The following is an 18,216-nucleotide window of genomic DNA, read 5'->3' as shown; positions in this document are numbered from 1 at the left end:
GTGAGGCATATAGGATACTCGATAATGTTGCTCTTCTCCTTGATTTCTGAGTTTCCTTATTTTTAATGTAGGGATTTCTACCAATCTCTTCCCTCACAAGGTTATGGTGAGGATTGCATGAGTTAATGGATGGGAAGCAAACAGACATGGTGCTTGGCCCAAAGGAGGCTTCACTAAATATGATCTCCCACATCCCATGCCCCCACTTTCCTTACCAGGCAAGGCCTTGGCCCACTTGACCACGTGTACAAGCTGTCTTTCACCCAGTTCATTGAGGCTAGAGAGTAAGGCTGCAAAGGAGTCAGGCTGGTTGTTGTCATGTCCAGCACACACCACACCTGGCTCAATGGCTTCCAGGACATTCAGAAAGATGGGCTGACACTCATAGCCTTCAATATGTGACACTGTCAGCTTCTGGGCTGGCTCCTCAGTGGGGCTGGTGGCGCTGGAAGCCTCCCCTTCCTCCTGTAGTTTCAGATTCCCAAGTTTCTTCAGCTTCCGGGCTATTGGGAAAGAAGGGAAACTTGGATTTATTATCAGTGGCCAAAAACACACAGCACAGTTACCCTGTTAGAAAAGCTGTTTGAGCTAAGAAAACAAGGGTGTTCATTCTCCCTAGTCACAGACTCTAAACTCCTTAAGGACAAGTGCTCAGTTTAAACACTGGTTAAGTGAATGATTCATCATTCTAAATTCCTACTAAACTCAAACTTTCATATCTTGCTTTCTCTGTGATCCTCTTGCCAGACAGACCTAGTATATCCTTGGATTGGGCTCTGCCTAAATGCAGTCTCCAGTATTCATACCTTGGACCTTCAATTAAATCATTTACTAATATATTCATGATTCACTCATTTGTTCATTCAACAGACATCCATTGTTAGGCCTTTGCTTTTGGGTGGCGAAAAGAACATAGGCCCTAACCCAGTTTGGTAGAGGAGAAATAAATGCCCGCTAACAATTCTAACAATTAGAAAATGTCAAACTGGTGAATGTTACAACAGGAATATTAACAAAAGAGGAAGAACAACAATCTCTCTGCATAGGTGGGGTCAGGAAATGTTTATGGTGATATATGACCTGGACCTCGAAGAATAGTGAGGATTTCACCAGGCAGAGAGGAATGGAAAGGGCATAAACAAAAGCACTGAGTGTTTAAGGGAAAAAGAGACCAGTGTGGCTGGAGTGTATATTGTATATGTGGGGAGACTGGCTATTTATGAGGTTGAAAACAAAAGTGGGGTTTGACGTTAAAGGAGCATGTATATCATATTAAGAAAATTGGGCTTTATCACACAGATGATAGGCAAATATAGAATGTTTTAAATCAAGGGAATGTTGTACTTGTGTCTATGTCTAGCATGTCTAGCAGATTGCTAGGGAAGGAGACTAGAAAGGCAGATCTGTTGGAGAAGGACTAGACTTATCATCCCACTTTGGGGTCAATGAATGGGAATTTTCTGGTGTTGCAGCATTTCTCACTTCAACTATAACAGCCCCAGGTATTGTCAGACATTTACACTCATAGTTGAACATACACTGTAACACATATATTGATTTTCATCTTTAGTAAAGGGGAGAGAGAGAAGCTGAAGTCTGAAATCCCCAATTGTATCAAAGAAATAACAGAATGTCCCTACCTTTATAATCTGCCTGTAAAACGGGAACCATCCATTAAAAAGGATGATAGAAATAACATTATTTAAAAAAAAACAAGAATAATCTAAAACTCAAACCTTAAGAACCATCCTCCCACTGTGCTCTCATACACACAATTTACAGGTCCTTGAGCATCCTGATGTTTACATTGTGCTATTTTCCTTAGTATTTATATTGGCAGAAATATAAATAATTGAAAAGGCCATAACTCTGAGATCTAGCATAGGCAGTTGTACCGGGACAGACCATAAACCACTTTATCTCTAATCTCTTTAAAATAATAATAATAATAAAATTTAAAAGGTATAAAACAAAGAGAGAAGCTGATTGCTCAATTTTAATGGATAAATACAACAAAACCTGTTGCTGATCTGTTTCTGGCTCCTGCAAAAAAAGATACTTATCTGGAACTGACTTTCAGCTCTAATTAGAAAAATAAGTCTTGCAATGCAAACTCCAATCGTAGTACAACTCAGTAAATCAATGAAAGAATGAATCACATGTTTGTATCAACAACCGGGGTAGAGGAGGAGAAAATAGAGGGTTTGGTGGTGCAAGAAGAGCCCAGAGAAGAACTCAGGGTAAAATAACAAGGAAGCCTGGAAAATCAACACAGAGTTCAAGATGACCTTGTCCAACAATCTTTTCTGCAAGGTTTGGGCACAGTCAGTAATAGGAGATATGCACACCCACTGTCAACTCCCACCTCCCATCAAGGGCACAAGCTGGAGGTGTGGGCAGGGCTAAGCTCATCTTGTCCCAGAGCTACTGGCCTGGCCCCTAAAATTTTTTGTCATCTGGGGAACCCATTGCTGACATGGGCTCATGTAGGCAGCTCCACAGACTGAAAGTGCCTTCTGGATCTGTTCCCCTGGTACAGGTTCTAGAGGTAGACATTCTCTTCCCCATCACTGGTACTTTCTGACCTTGGGCTCAGAAGTTGCCAGGCCATGTAGTCCCCCTTTCAGCCTGGGAGAAGACAGAGATATAATTAGCCTTATGCCTGAGGGAACTAAGAGATACAAGGTTAATTATTTTTTCTGAGCCTTCTATATACTTCACTTCATAAGCATATTATATCACTTAATTCCACAATGATCTTAGGAGGTGAGGAATATTTCCTATCTCTGTTTTGCAAGTGAGTAAACTGAGGTAACACAGCTATCAAGAAACAGAACCTAAAAATCTTAACTTAGTCTGACTATAAAGCCAATGCTCTTTCTACTATATCATACTGCGTCCACAAGGAGTCTGAAGCCCTAAACCCTACTTCTAGCCTAATAGAGTTGAGGAGTAGGGCTAGGGTTATATCCTCCCTGCCTTCCACCCTCACCCGTGACTCTAAACTTCAGTAACTAGTGTCAAATACAGAAAGGAAAAGGCAGAAGCTATGAGACTCCTCTAGTCATTTGCCCAAAGTAGAAATAGCTTTGGGGAACTATAGTGGCTTAGAGATTCATAGCATGACAAAATAGGAAGGGTCATTAGAACTCATCACATCCAGGGGGTTCACAGAATTAATATACCTTCATCGTCTACACAAGTAATACAGTGTGTGAGTATGTCTGTGTGTGTGTGTTTATAGGAGAATGGTGGGAATTCTGGTGAACTGAAGTGAATGCTTTACCGCCTTCCTGCCCCTGCAATGCATGTGCACGTAACACACACACATACACATACTCCTAGAAGGCGTTCATATAATATTTTAGATTTTTCCTAAAACTCATCTGTATCCCAAAGTTGAATTCAGGCCTTAGTCATTATTTCAGGACTTCTGTTGTTAATCCAACATTTCAAGTCAAGGATGGAGAGCCTGAGGCCAGAGTGAGTGTGGTCACCTACTGGCTGAGCAGAGACTAGAACCAGGCTCTTATTCTTAATCCAGATTTCCCTGTACCATACCAGCTCTCTTTTTAAGTAAGTAAGTCATTTCTACTCTATCTCAGTACCTGCCTCTCTGAACTCCTTCTAGATTTGCACTGCCCAACACAAGAGCCACTAGATGCATGTGGCTACTTAAATTTAAATTAATTAAAATCAAATAAAATTAAAGATATAATTCTTTAGTCTCACTAGCCACAGTTCAAGTGCTCAAAAGGCACATGTGGCTTATGGCTGCTACAATGGACAGTACAGTTACAGAGCATATCCTTCATCTCACAAAGTTCTATGGAATACTATTGTGAATCTAGACTGTTCTCTGGGGCAGCTGTCCCATTTGTCATGCCCTACTCATGCTACTGATTAAAAAATGAATCCAAATGAGTTGTATATAGAAGAATCCATGGGTTTTTCAAAAAGGTGGAAGGACACAGAGAAGAATTGGTGCTGGTGCAATCAGCGAGGTATGCTCTGTCACCTTGACTCTCCCACCAATGACTCAGATCTCAGTGGGCTGATGACTCGTGGACCTAAGCAAACTCATTACAAGCAAGATCAATATGTGCAGAGACTGTGGGGAAAATCCATCAATCTAAAATAATTCCCCTTCTCTGCATAGTGCTAATGAAAACTTGGCTGGTATTTTCATGTCCTCCTCCTCTAGACCTATATGGCATCTGCTTGAGAAAGAGGATCTGCATTCCCACTTGCCTCCAGGACCTGGGTAACCTGCTGTCCCTGCGGCCACGGTGGACCAAGCTGCACCAGGTGTTCTGGCCTCTCTGCCTGAAGAGGGTGACTGTACTGAACATAATTGAAATCAGATTCCATTCATTCTGCCGGGGGATCCTCTGTTCTCTCTGTGCAGCAGAGGCCAGCATGTTGCTAGACGACTTGGAATGCTGGACAATGAGGCTTGCTAGTCTCAGCTGTTACTCAATGCCCAAGGCCTTGTTTTCATCCATGAAGGCCGCCCCCACACCCCTCCTGTCTCCTGCACCTGAGCCCCAGAGTCATATCTAACTCTTTCATGTGAGGTTCAGGCTTGTCAGGCCCCTGTGTTACCACAGAGACCCATTGGTTTGCTCAAATTGAGTGATGAAGCCAGGATAAAGGGGACAGTAAAGGTTGATAGTTCTAATGGTGTGTGAGTTACTTTGCATCTCATCACTGTCTTTCAATCGTAGGTCAAAGCAGTGACAAGAAAGGGACATTGTCAAGGCACATCCTTGTCTGTACCCAATCTTTAAGGGAATAGAGCCCTTGAAAACATGCCTGGATCCTGCTGCCTGGACCCTATGGGGAACTGACTATTCAGCATAGTGGCATTAGACCCCTATGAGGGCTGTCTCTACAGCAACAGAGAAAGATTTTTCCAATCAGGTTCAATGGTACATCCCTCAGGAGAAGTAGATGTGATTAATCTGTAGCTTCTATAGCCACTATGACCACTAGGCACTATTCCAGCCTTATTCCTTGCTACCTCAAGACAGAGGTTTTCTCATCCTTGGGCAGGGGACAGGCAAGGTGCGGTAAAGTTTACAAAGTCTTAGAAAATTCAAGTTCCTCTCCCCAAGGTCAAGGATGTTTCTCTTCCTTGAATCTCACCATGGAATTTGAAGCATAAAAGAATGATTTCCTGTGGTAGGTATATTTGATGGCCACCAATAGTCCCAACCCCTGGTGTACACATACCTTCTTCCAGTTATTTAGTCAAACACCAATATAGGTGCTGTTGTAAAAGGATTAGGTAGATGTAATTAAGGTCACAAGTCAGTTGAATTTTGAGGGTCGTTATACTTGATGGGCCTAACCTAATCAGATAAGACTTAAAAGGGACTGGACTCTTTCGGAAGGGTATTCATGAAATCAGGGGGATTCAATATAAGGAAGATTCTCTGTTGCAGGCTTTGAAAGTGGAGGGGGTACACATGGCAAGGAATGAGGGCAGGCTCTGGGAGCTAAGAGCAGCCTCTGTCAGACAGCCAGAAAGGAAACAGAAACCTTAATCCTACAACTGCAAGGACCTGAATCCTGCCATAATCACATGAGCTTGGAAGAGGACTGTGAGCTCCAGATTAGAACGAAGCCCCTGACCAATGGTTTTATTTCATCCTTGTGAGACACTGAGCTGAGAATCCAGTCATGCTGTGTCAGACTTCTGACTTACAGAACTGTGAGCTGATAAATGGGTACTAAATTTGAGGTAATTTGTTATGCAGCAGTGGAAAACTAATACACTTTCCTTACAAAATTGTGGTATAGACAAGATAATAGGCTTTGGAATCAGAAGATCTTGGATTCAAACTCAGCTCCATCAATTACTAGCTTAATAACTTTGAGCCCATTGCCTAGCTTCTCTGAGATTCTGTTTCCGCCTTTGTAAAATGGGGGAGCCGCTTCCTGCTTCCTAGGACACTTATGAGAACTAAATGAGAGAGAATGCCTGGCACATAGTGAGCCCTCCAAAATGATTTTCTTCACTCTCCATCCATTCCTAAAGAGTAGAGAGTGACTGGATTACGGGAGACCAAACTCGGACATGGGGAAGAAGGGACAGCAGGATTAACAGAGAACCAGGTATGGCAGAGAAGGGAAGGGAAGAGTGACACATTATGAGATGAAAAAAAGTAACTGAGTTTCTTTAGCATATAACTGCCTATAAAACTGAATTCAGGTCTTAAGTGTAATTCTAAATGCTAAATAAACACAAAGGTACATTTGGTGCAGAGCTTCAAATTCTTTGTGAAACCAGACTAGGCTGTACTTATGTGAATGTCTGAAATTATGTGTGTGTGTGCAGGTGCTTATATATTATAATGCTTAAATGTATGGGTCATGAACTCGAATATCTTCACTAGTCAGGCAGATACGCAAATGATCTAAAACAGCCTAGTGAACATAAATGGGGTGGGCTGGGGACAGGGAAAGTGATTGATGCCCTGCCTAGGGGCAGTCTAAGTCTGTTTGTGCTGGACAAACAATTCTGCAAGTCAGTTTTGGCCTGCGGAAAACCAATTTGTAGCCTCTGGCTTAAATCATGCCAACCATCTTTCCATCCACTAGGATTAGAGTCAGGGGATCTCACTGTACAACTTTAGGTTTAGATATTCAGAGGAACACTGGATTAAGATCCAGGGGAGCTCACTGTATGATCTCCAGAACATCTTTTCCTTCTTTTGCTCTTAGTTTCTTGATATATGTACAAAGGGTAGTAGTTAACAGCAAATAGTCTGGAGTCAGACTGTCTCAGTGTTAAGCCTGACTGTATTACTCACTAGTTGTGTGACTCTGGGCAAGACTTAGCCTCTCTGTACCTCAATTTCCTCATCTATAAATTGGGGGTAACATTAGCACCTAACTAATAAGGTTGTTAAAGAGGGATATAGACACTGTGGTGGTGTCTGAGAGTAGAAGGAAGATTCTACACCACCAGAAGAACCCTCCAAGACCGTAGCAGGGTGAAAAATTTCGCTGTACTTAAGGAGGCAGAATGCAATGATGACATCAAAGTTCTAAAATGTTATTCACAAGAAAGGGCTTTTTATTATTGGTGGTGGTATTCACTTTCTTATGGGATGTCTGACCTTGAACATATCCCTTGATTTCTCCTACACCTCAGTTTTCTCATCTGACCTGACTACTTCATAGGACTGTTATTTGGAGAAAGTGAGATGATCTCAATGAAAGTACTCTGAATTCTGTAAAGGTGTATATCAATGGGAAGGCTATGACATTTTCCAAGAATGAATCTCTAGCTAGAAAACATTCTGAAAAACTGCTTAGGGTGGCAACCTATAAGAAATATTGTCTTCCATCTTGGTCAACTGGTCTCGAGCCAAAGGTTGAGGGCCAAACTGACAGGTTTAAGAATCCTAAGATAATTATAGGATCTACCTCACAGAGTTGTTGTAACTTTACCTAAGATAATACATGTAAGGTGCTTAGCAAATTCTGTAAATTCTGTAAGTCAATACATGATGCCTCTTACTCTTTCTTGCTAGTTGCTAAACCCCACATTGCTCCACGTCATTCCCTTTATCTCAAGCAGCTGAATTTCTCTCTGAAAAAGCTAACTGATGAAACAGGGAGATCAGCTCGGTGCTTTGTGACCACCTAGAGGGCTAGGATAGGGAGGGTGAGAGGGAGACACAAGAGGGAGGGGATATGGGGATATATGTATACATAGAGCTGATTCACTTTGTTATACAGCAGAAACTAACACAACATTGTAAAGCAATTATACTCCAATAAAGACGTTGCAAAAGAAAAAAAAAAAGAAACATATAGAGTTTCCACAGGGATTTAAATCAATTAGGAGAGAGAATCAAATTAGAAGTTTCCCCAGACATCAATCTGGTACAGTAGTGGAGCCCCAAGGATTTTAAAGGGCCCTGAGAGGAGGCAAAGTAGGCCTGAGCATGTGGCTCCAATAAACCCTCCTTCTTTCAAAGCAGTGCTCTATTCCGTATCTTCATTTGGGACTCTGCATCAGATTTTGTTTGAAGAAAAGATTCTATTGCCAAGAAAATGTTTGAAAGCCCCAGATCTTGTCTATTTCTTCCTTTCCCATTGAAACAAATCCCTATTATAAAGATGAGCAGACTGAAGGCCAGAGCTAAGTCTTGCCCAAGGTCACACAGCTAGATAGTTGCAAAGCAGGAACTAGAACCAGGTATCCTGACTTCTATGGTAGTACTCTTTCAATTTTATCAGGTAGGGTAGCATGTTAGTGGGGGGAAGGGTCAGCTGGAAATGAGTGGGGAAGAATTAGGACAAGGATAAGAGAGAGGGAACAGAGCCAGTTCTTGGCAGTCATGGAGTGAGAGATTAGTAGGGGTGCATCCAAGTGTAAGTGTACACAAATAAGTGTTGGCCAAATTCTCTCAGGCAAGAAGGTTTCTTGGTCCTTCCTCCCATGCCCCCATTCTCCTCCCAGTCCCAATTCTGAGTCAAAGGAATAGCCAGGGAAAAGAATATTGAATTTTATCTTTCAAGGTTTATGTTGGACTATTTAGTCTAATGGTTTTTAGTTCATGGAGGAGTAAACGTAATTAATAATAGAATGATATGCAATGCTGCATATGCTTGCCAAAGCACAGGACCTGGCAGAAACTATTTCCAAGTCTCCTCTCTCTGACTACTGAGCCAGAAGAAAGAGGTTCACTGTCCAGATGCCATCCTGGGTGAGGGGCACAAGGTCATTACCAAAAAACCTGCTCATGTGAAATTGCAGAGCCTGGAAATTGTTTCGCATATGAGACTTTTCCACTGGAAAAAGTAACTACATGAATTTAGAGCATACATGCTTTTACAATTACATTTAAACTGACATTAAAAACAAATGTGAAACAGTCCAAGCCGAACAGGTCAGCATGACCTGGAAAGCAAACGAGAGAAAAAAAAAAAAAAAAAAGAAAGAAAAACGAAAAAGAAAGAAAGGCCCAATGTTAACAGCATTAGTCCTGTCAGTCTGTTGTAAATAAGAAAATACCATTGGTGTATTAACGGCTTTATTAAAGGAAAATTCACTAGCAGAAATATGCAACACTCAAACAAATAGAAAGCAGTTAAAAAATAAACCACATTAACCTTTCAATCCACATTAGGGAACCTCTTGTTGGCCTGGAGATTAAAATTCTGCCCCAAGGAGGGGGAAACTCCCTTCCCTCCTTGAAGTCCTTCCTTGGCTTTTCTCCAGAATGTTGCTGAGTCAGGGGAAGGAGAAAGAAGTGTCTGTGTGTGTGTGTGTGTGTGTGTGTGTGCGTGTAGGTGGAGAGAGGAGAAGGAAGAGGGTGGAAAATGCAGGTCCCAGGCAAGGCTGGAAGAGTGTTTCTGACCCTCATACCTGTCTGCCCCTGGCCTCAAAGACTGCACATCCACCAGAAGGAAACTAGTTTCAATATGGAGGCTCTGAGGCAGAGACAGAGCATAGCAAGATATTACAAACTCTAAGGACCTCTCCTCTTACATCAATGCAAATTTTGAGGCTGGCTTGGGAGAAAAACAAGTCTTCATACTTGCTGGAGAAGCAAGTGTATGGTGTGAGTGAACAGTGTGGGGCACTAAAGCTAGAAGAGGTAAAGTCTTATCTACTTTCCTCCATCATCTTAACTTTAATAGAAAACAAGAGAGTAGGCACTGGTTCTTAGATTTTGCCTTCCTCCTGCTTTATGAAAAGTTCAAGTGTGTGTGTGTGTGTGTGTTCCTAAAAGCAGAGTCACATTAACTTTGGGAATAGGGAGAAAAGAAATGTCTGACTGTAGTCTCCTGGTCTGTTTGAAGAGAGAGGCTGGCTGGCTTTTTGGGGGTGTTTCTCCAGGAAAATCAGAAATCTGGTCTTTGTTTACTGAACTTCTGTGGATCAGCTACTACCTTCAGCTCAATGATGGAGCCTGAGGTTAAGATCTAGTTCCTTGGCAGTGGTCCAGCAAAATGGAGGTAAGAGGAAACTCAAGAATTGCCTAATAACCAAGTGAAAATGCCACAGGAGCCTCAGATAGGTACAGTGGCTTCTTGTTCAAGGTAGCACTTTGAGTCCTATTAGCAAAGCTTCTTCCCAGCAGCAGCACACTGTGGAAAGCAAGTCACTTAGCCAGAGCTTCACTGCATCCACTTGAGTCAGTGCCTGATGCTATCATATACAATCAAAAACAATCAAAGGGCACTCTGTTAATGCCAAGTCACATTATAGAAAACAACAATCATGATGCTCATGACTACATGAATTGGTAACTCTATTATTTAGTCCTCACAATATCCCTGTGAGGTAGGGAAACACCATCAGTCCCACCGGGAGGAGTCATCAACTAAGAGAGTAGTCCCCAGTCCCAACATTAAAGTATCTATTGAGGAGCAAAGGCTTAAGCCCCTAAGCTTCAGATTTCAGGTGTTTCTGGCTATCCACTAGAGCCCTCTAGAACCCTCAGTTTGAATGAGGCAGGTCAGCCTTTCTTCAGTGTCTGGTCATTTTGAGATGCCTGCAGTATCCAACCTGGATTTTTTCTAATATGAAACAGCGACACTGGTGAACGTAGCAACTTAAAGATGGGCTAGCACCTAGCAGGCCCCATAATCAGATACTTGAGTCAGATCCTCTGACATAGGAGGCAGCTTGCAAAGTTGGGGAGAATGAGTGCCTGCCATTTTGGACTGGGGGTTTCCTTGTCTCATTTCCTACCTACCTGTAAGACAGAAGTGAGACTGGGAAATGGAAAATTCTTTACTTGGAGTTTTGTGGTTTTTTTCCCCTTTCTTTTCTGCTTTATTGACGAATATACTAAAGAGCTTATATATGTGTTTGTTATGTGCCTCTTGCTACGTAGCAGGCAAGAATTAAGTGGTGGTGGTGGTTGGGCAGAGAGGACGTGGAGGAAGGGAAGGGAGGTGAAATTTAAAGGTCTCATTATAGCCACTCAGAGGCCAACAAAGACTCCTTATTCAGTTTTCTGAATTTCTTGCAGCTGCCAAACAATCCCATAATATTACAAACATTATTACTCAGCTAGGAGATGGGAATGCTTCGAAATTAATGTCTGTGTGCCTAACAGCTCACTAATCAAAGCTTCCATGCCTCATTTTCCACGCTGGTGAGAGTCCTCAGTCTCTTCCAGTTTCATTGTGGCCAGCATGATACACCACACTGTGCAGGCCCAGGCTGGTGACCTTTTGTCTTGGTCAAGATCCAGATTTTCTTTTTAGTTCCAAATGTCAGTCCAAGTTTTCTGCAGGTGATTTCTTCAGGATTGGTGCTTACATTGTTTTAAGTGCTGACTGCTAGAAGTCTGAAATGTCCCTCAACAATCAATTTTCACTTCAGCCACAGAACCACTGTTCCAATGGGGTATTAAACAGGAGAAAGAAATACATTTCTATGCCTGGGTTAAGAGACCTAAAAAGTGTAGCAAGAATTAAATGGACTGAAGAGAATGGAACTTGATTCCAAAAGAGGTGATCTAGAGTAGTGATGCCATTTGCAGTTTACTTCTTACATATCTGTTGTCATGGAAATATCATCAATAATAGATAATTTGAAGGCTCTACTGGTTTCTGGGTGGCTGTGTATTTCCCCCTTAGTTCTACTTCATACAAACGTGATCCCAAAGGATGTACAAAAGTCTCTAAAAAAGCATCTTTCTCAGATAAATTGTCTATGTATAAGTTCAGGATAATAAGAAAATATTCTAAACACTTTTGTTGATCTTAAGGAATACATTCTCCAATTTGTAACTACAAGTGGCACTCTTCTTAAATCAAACGTAAAATGTTTTCATACAAACTGTTATGTTATCAGTTCATATGAAACTTTTTTTCTGAATTTTTATATTTGGAAAATACTTGCCTCTGTATATATGACCTATTGTGGGCTGTGTACTCTTAGCTTTCTGCATACTACCTTCAAAAAACATTGCCTGTGACATCATTTTACTCTCTCAAAAGCACCTGAGGGAATCTGGAGCACTCACAGTGAAAGTAAACAACAATAAAATCTTTCTGCTGCTATTACACTTTAAAAACTCAAGGATTTTAAGTGGAAATTTTATAAGTTAGATACTTATTCAAGAACCAGATATGTGGTATCATCAATTTTGATGATCAGAGAAAATTATTTACCTCTACCATAGTTCTCTAAAAACAAATATTCAGAGACAGACTACAGCATATATGTGCTGTACCAGATAATTTGGTTTGGAGGAATAAAGAGATATGGTCTCTCATCTCTCCATATACAAGTTCATTTGAGAACTACAATTAGAGAGAAGTATACCTTTTTCTCTCCAATATGTCACCAAATATGTATGTAACCAATTGGAGGATGGCAATACTGACCCTGGAGGACAGATTGCAAGGGTTAATTCAGGGGAAATTCAGAGACCAGAGAACCAAGGAACCAGTACCATAATCCACACTCCTATAGCACAGAGAACAGGCTCCATTAGTGACTGGGAGCACACAGACCAATTTTCATCCAAAAAAGGAGGTACAGTGATATTTATTGTGTGCCTACTATGTACCAGTTTCTTTACAAATTTACCACCATTCTGTAAGGAAAATTTTATTATTCCCATAGTGTAGTTGGAAAACTGAGTCGGGGAAACTGAGGCTCAGAGCGATCTAACGATTTATCCAAGGTCATCAAGATAGTAAGTGCCAGAGCCAGGACTAGAAACAAGGCCTGTATGTATACTAGTCCACCATGCTATTTCCACTATACACAGGACCTCTTAAAGCACAAAACCAAAAGAAAAACAAAACAAAACAAAACCAGAAACTGTAAGTGCTGAGCCACATGTTGCACAGGTTGGTGTCAAAATTTATAGGGCAATTCTGCTCCTCTGTGCATGCCTCAGTTATGCTGATCTGTAGGAGTACACAAGTATCTAAGAAATTTGTGTGGGGAGTAGCACTTCTTAGAATTCAGACTTACTGCTTACATCTCCAACCTAGAGACATTTTGGGCTCTAATCTACAGAGTCCAAATAGAAGGGAGGAAATTCCATTAACTGAGTTCCACATTGTTGATTCTTTATGATACTCTGCTGCTTGCTGAACAGGGTTTAGAGGGGATTCAATCATTGGTTGGGCAGTGGGACCCAAATTCTTCAAATCTGTGATTTCTAGGCCTCCTATATGAGCAATGAGGGTATGTGGTAGCACCATGATGAGGTTCTGGGTGGATGTTGGAATGTTAGTCAGAGAGTACACAAAAAGACTGTTAAACTTTAGGGTAGAATGTCTAGATAGCCAAAATATTTAGTGATCACTTTGCATGATGCTAGAAGTCATTATATTTCTCAGAAATTATGTATCTGGCATGCTCCTTGGGTCAGGAATATGTACCTGTGGCCATTAGATAACTTGGGCCTGAATTATATCCTATCCTTTGTGTATGACAATAATACTACAGACCCAACATGGTTTACTTTAGTGGTTTTAGTAGCCTCTGGTGCATACACTTGAGATGTGGTGAAGATGGTCTATTCTTGGTCGTGAAGTCATTCTTAATTGATTCTCCTGGTGAGCAATATACATGCAGGTATACACATCTATAAAATGGATGACCTGGGCTAGGGGTATTGTCTGCTTATAGGATAGAGTATTTATCTATAACCAAGTTTTCCAAAGTACATTCCAGAAAACAGTGGTTTTATAGGATATTAACAGGTGTTATGTGAAAACAGGTTTCTGTGCTTGAGTTAAATTTGGGAATCCTGAATTACCAAGTTCCTCAGTTTACTTTATTGCAATACTTGACAAGGTCTGTGATATGCTAACATGCACTGTAAATCTTCCTGATCAAGACCATAATATGCAAGTTTTCCTAACTTATTTAACCATAAAAATAATTTTTCATGTATCATGTCACAGAACTATTTTTCTCAGAACCCATACTGAGAAGCACTGGCCTAGATCAAGGCAGCAGACTTGTATAAGGGAAGGACTTATGCACATGGTCAGTACTTACAGGTATCAATCCAAACAGAGGCAACTCACCCCAGGAACCAAGGCTATAATCCTAGGTGTTTAACGAAATTGATGCTAGGAATTTCTTTCTCTCTCTCTACCTAGCATACTATCTCTTTTTATAAAATTTAAGCCCTCATCTATACATTCATGCCGTTGCTAATCCTCTTAAAAAACAAACATGCAAATAAACAAAATGGTATGTGAACATGTCTATTCCGTGTCATAGCTCTTCAACTGCCTGAAGTTCAAACCTTTTAGCATAATAACCAAGTACATTTTCAGTGTGGTTTCAGCTTGCCTTCCCCCTTTCTCCAGATCTGGCCATATTAAACTACTTGTGCTATTCCTCAAAACCTCAATAAATTTTTAAAATATCTTTCTGCCTTTATTCAAACTGTGCCCTTTGCCTTGAATGTCCTTTCCCTCTACCTCACTAAACTTCTTCCCAGCTTCTTCAATTCCTATTTAGCCTTTAAAGTTAAGGTGTATTAGTTATCACAGTCTGTCTCCCATTGTTTAACTTTCTGAAGGCAGGGATTGTATCTCATTCATCTATGTTCCCCCAAAATGCCTACCACAGAAACTGGCACATAGTTGGCACTCAACGAATATTTGTTAAATCAATAAATAGATGAGTGAATGGATGGAAAGATGAAAGGGCTAGCTAGTTGGCTGGTTGGAAAGATGAATGGATAGTTTGATGGATGAATAAATGTTGTGAAACTTGTCCGCTGAAGAACCAAGCCATGAAATAGTATTTCAGCATTAGAATCACTCTCTTGCATCCAGGGCATGTGATCCAGAAGTAACAATGGTGGGCTGCTCGTGAGCATGGGGAATGATGAAAGAGCTGACGTCAAGGCTCTCTTCAACACTGGAAATGACAAAGATGTTCATAGTGTCCATGGCAATATCAGACCAGGCCATCCTCTCAACTAGAGAATCATAGAGGTTGTTAAAACTTGCAGATCTGTTAACAGTTTTGAGTCTCAGATGTGGAGTTCAGCCTGCTAGTAAGAACGAGACTTCTCAAATGTGCTAGAGTAACCTCTGAAAAAAATGCTGCACACCTCAGATTCTCACATGCTCTTGGGCTCCATGTTTCTTCTCCTCTTCTGGGGTTTGGCTGTTACCTGAAATTCCTAAAAGACCTACCATCTTCCATGGTTCAGGAGAAGAGGGAGTAGGCAGGGGCCAAAGCCATTTATTAAAGGTTGAGAACTCAAAAGTTGCATAACACAGAAAGAAATAATGTTTAGGGAGGAATAGGAGAGAAAATGAGAAGGAAGGAAGGGTCAGGGAAGAATATGGCTGGTAAAGGTAATTCTTTCTTTCTTATTCCATCTTGGAAACTGGGAGTATATCCTTGAGAAGTGCAGAGAAAAGTAAGAAATGGCTGTGTATTTATTCTAATTATGAACTGTGAAAAAGCAGCAGTTAATTCATCAGGGAGAAGGTGCTTCTTTGGACATTTATATTTTTTTAAATTTTCTTAAACAAAAAGTAGGCAAGGAGCTTAGATTATTGAAGCAATTAGAAACACGTGGTTTTTCAAAAGCAGCCAGAAATTAACCATGTTCAAAGAAAGGCCTATCCTTGTTGTAGATGGGCAGTTGAGAGCCTGGAGGTAGGCTTTAAGGAAACCACTCTGAGAATCCAAACACCTCCAGGATCCTTTCAGAAACACCAAGAGCTGCTAAGATAACAAGAATCGACAGGTAGATAGGCCTAGAAGCAAAAAGGAAAAGGGTATGTGTTTTAAGTATCTCTGAGCTGAGGAGATTCCATCACCAAACATAGAGGGAACACCAAAGAGAAAGCCAAATTAGAGACCTTGAGGCATCAAGACCAAGCAGCCATCAGCTGCAGAGTGCCAGCTTCTCTAAGATACAAAGACAGTCCTTCTGCCCTCTACTCCATCAAAAACCTATCCATACAGTCTAGACACATAATATATCTTATTTAGGTGTGACTTGAGGTAGCTAAAATTACTATGCAAGTCAATGCACTCAAGTCTAGACTAATCTATACCTCTGGAACAGTGAATAGACAATCCAAAAAAGGGCTGATACATCTACAATCCTTTCTCTGTGACTTTAGAAATGGAATCACAAAATGGTAGTGCCTAAAAAGTCCTTGGTGAAGCCCACTACCTCATTTTTATGATGAGAAAAATGAGCCTCAGATGGGAGAAGGGACTTGACCAAAGCTACATTCTTAGTTGCCATTTTGGAAGATATTATACAATTTTGAATTGAGTAATGGGAAAAATAAAACAAAATTATCCAAAATCTCCTTCAAGGTGATCAAAATGTTGATGCTAAACCCACATCTTGTGAAAAAGGATGTCTATTACTAATGTATTCAGAAGGATCACTGTATTGATGCTTGCTTTCTTTTTTCCATTGTTTGAATGAATTTGCAAGTTAACAATAAACTTGGGAAAGGTTTGCAGCAGGGAAGCAAGGAATGTGAAGATAAGTTTAGCAAAATGGAAAGGTTTGTTTCTCAAACAATGGTGTCTAAGAGGGTAAACATTTGGGTTTTTACTGACGTAGTACTTGAACATAATATATGATACAATATATCATATATATCATAATATATGATTCTCTTAATTACTAGAATCGGCTTCCAAGTAGGACCTTGATGGTACTTTTGTTTTGAGATGATTTCTGGTGATGTTTTGCCTGTTGGACCTATTACATATTATAGGGCATGCTAAGTAACTCAGGGTTAAAGCCAACTGGGAAGTGCTGTGTACAGCCTTACCAGCTAAATTACCAGTGACCTTACTATTATAATCAGTCCTCACATTTGTCTAGCACTTTGTCATTTACCAAGCATGTTCACATTCATCATGTCATCTGACCCCATCATAGCTCTGTAAGAATGGTATGTCTAAATTACAGATGAAGAAATTGAAGCTTAGAAGGGGCACAATGAATAATGGAGCTGGGCCTTTAACCTAGGTCTGCCTGACTCCAAAGGCAAGATCATTTACAGGACATCAAGAATCCTTGTATTTTGTGGACACTTCTTGAAGTTTGCCTGCCTGAAGTTCTATTGCCTAGCATGGTACCTTGTACATAGCAGACACTCAGTAAATGTAAAAAGGGAACTGAAACAAAAGCCAGCCACAGCACTTCTCAACTTCTTTTCATTGTATTGACCAAGCCCATTCAAATTTGAACACTTTAATAAATCAATCTGAAAACTTACTTTACCACTCTCTTCAAGAAATTAATTTACAGATTTATGTCAGACTGCTATATGGAATAGTGAAATTGTTATACACAAACTTCTTTTCAAAAGAGATTCACTGTAATCATGTCACAGTCTGCTTTATAACAGAGGATGTTAGCTGATACATGAAACTAATTTTACGATTTGGGCCCAAATGTTATGAGGAATTTTGTTACCATTAAACTTTACCTGTGTCAAAGCGGGCTTGCAATTCATATCAGCAGACGGAAAACTAAGGGGTTGTCTACCTGGGAGCCCCCATATCTTATATATAATTCACAGAGGGCTAAACAATTGAGAGTCGAAAGTATCAGAACCCTCACCATGGGGTGACCCCCCACCATGAATGTTGTGACAACATTTATATGGAGAACACTTCATCTTGTCAACCCCTTTGTCAACTTTCCTGGCTATCCTTCTGCACTCTCCTTCCACACCCAGTCCTGTTTCTTCCTCCCCACTGTAGACCACAATTATAGGATTTTTCTGTAGTAAGCCAAGCAAAGAAGAACAAAGTTGACTTTTCTCATATTATTTGAATCTCATTTGATGTGGTTGCCTGGAAAACCACTCGCAGAGCATCTGCCTGCGATGTCTAGGAGTACTAGACACTACTTGAGATGCTGTCTCAAGCTGAATCTGCGTCAATTCATTTTTAGTACTTTGGTCTGTTTAAAGAGTATCACTACCCTGTGAGGAGGGGAGGACACAGTTACCCACATGAAGACCCACACATGGTTAGAAAACAACTATGTTGGTTTCTATAAATATGCACATAGGCAGACAAGGTATTAAGCACCTTGCAGAAAGCCAATGATAAACAAGTACTCGAAATCAGCCTTGAGAAGGGGAGGGGAGAGGGCAGAATTATAGGCACTTGGGTTTTCCAGGCTGATAATAAGTAATCAGGTATGAGGCTACAGTTTCAGGTGTTCAGAAACAGGTTTGCCTTTCTTCAAATTT

The 18,216-nt window shown here is 40.7% G+C and overlaps 1 protein-coding gene across 2 annotated transcripts in view; it reads right to left on the bottom strand.

The window, feature by feature from the left end:
* AR (androgen receptor) overlaps nt 1-18,216 on the bottom strand; it is a 186,638-nt gene that overhangs the window by 18,914 nt on the left and 149,508 nt on the right. Inside the window, exon 4 of one of the 2 annotated variants that reach the window (XM_082444933.1) lies at nt 216-503. In XM_082444933.1, the coding sequence (XP_082301059.1) occupies nt 216-503 (288 nt within the window). Of the gene's footprint in view, nt 1-215; nt 504-7,508; nt 15,704-18,216 lie in introns of those variants that run through there. The other variant, XM_082444934.1, reaches the window with a different exon arrangement.

The sequence above is a fragment of the Balaenoptera physalus genome (assembly GCF_965194825.1).
Source record: "Balaenoptera physalus genome assembly, chromosome: X".
NCBI lineage: Eukaryota > Metazoa > Chordata > Mammalia > Artiodactyla > Balaenopteridae > Balaenoptera > Balaenoptera physalus.
Note: the sequence above shows the minus strand (reverse complement) of the source record. Positions and strands in the feature narration are given on the sequence as shown.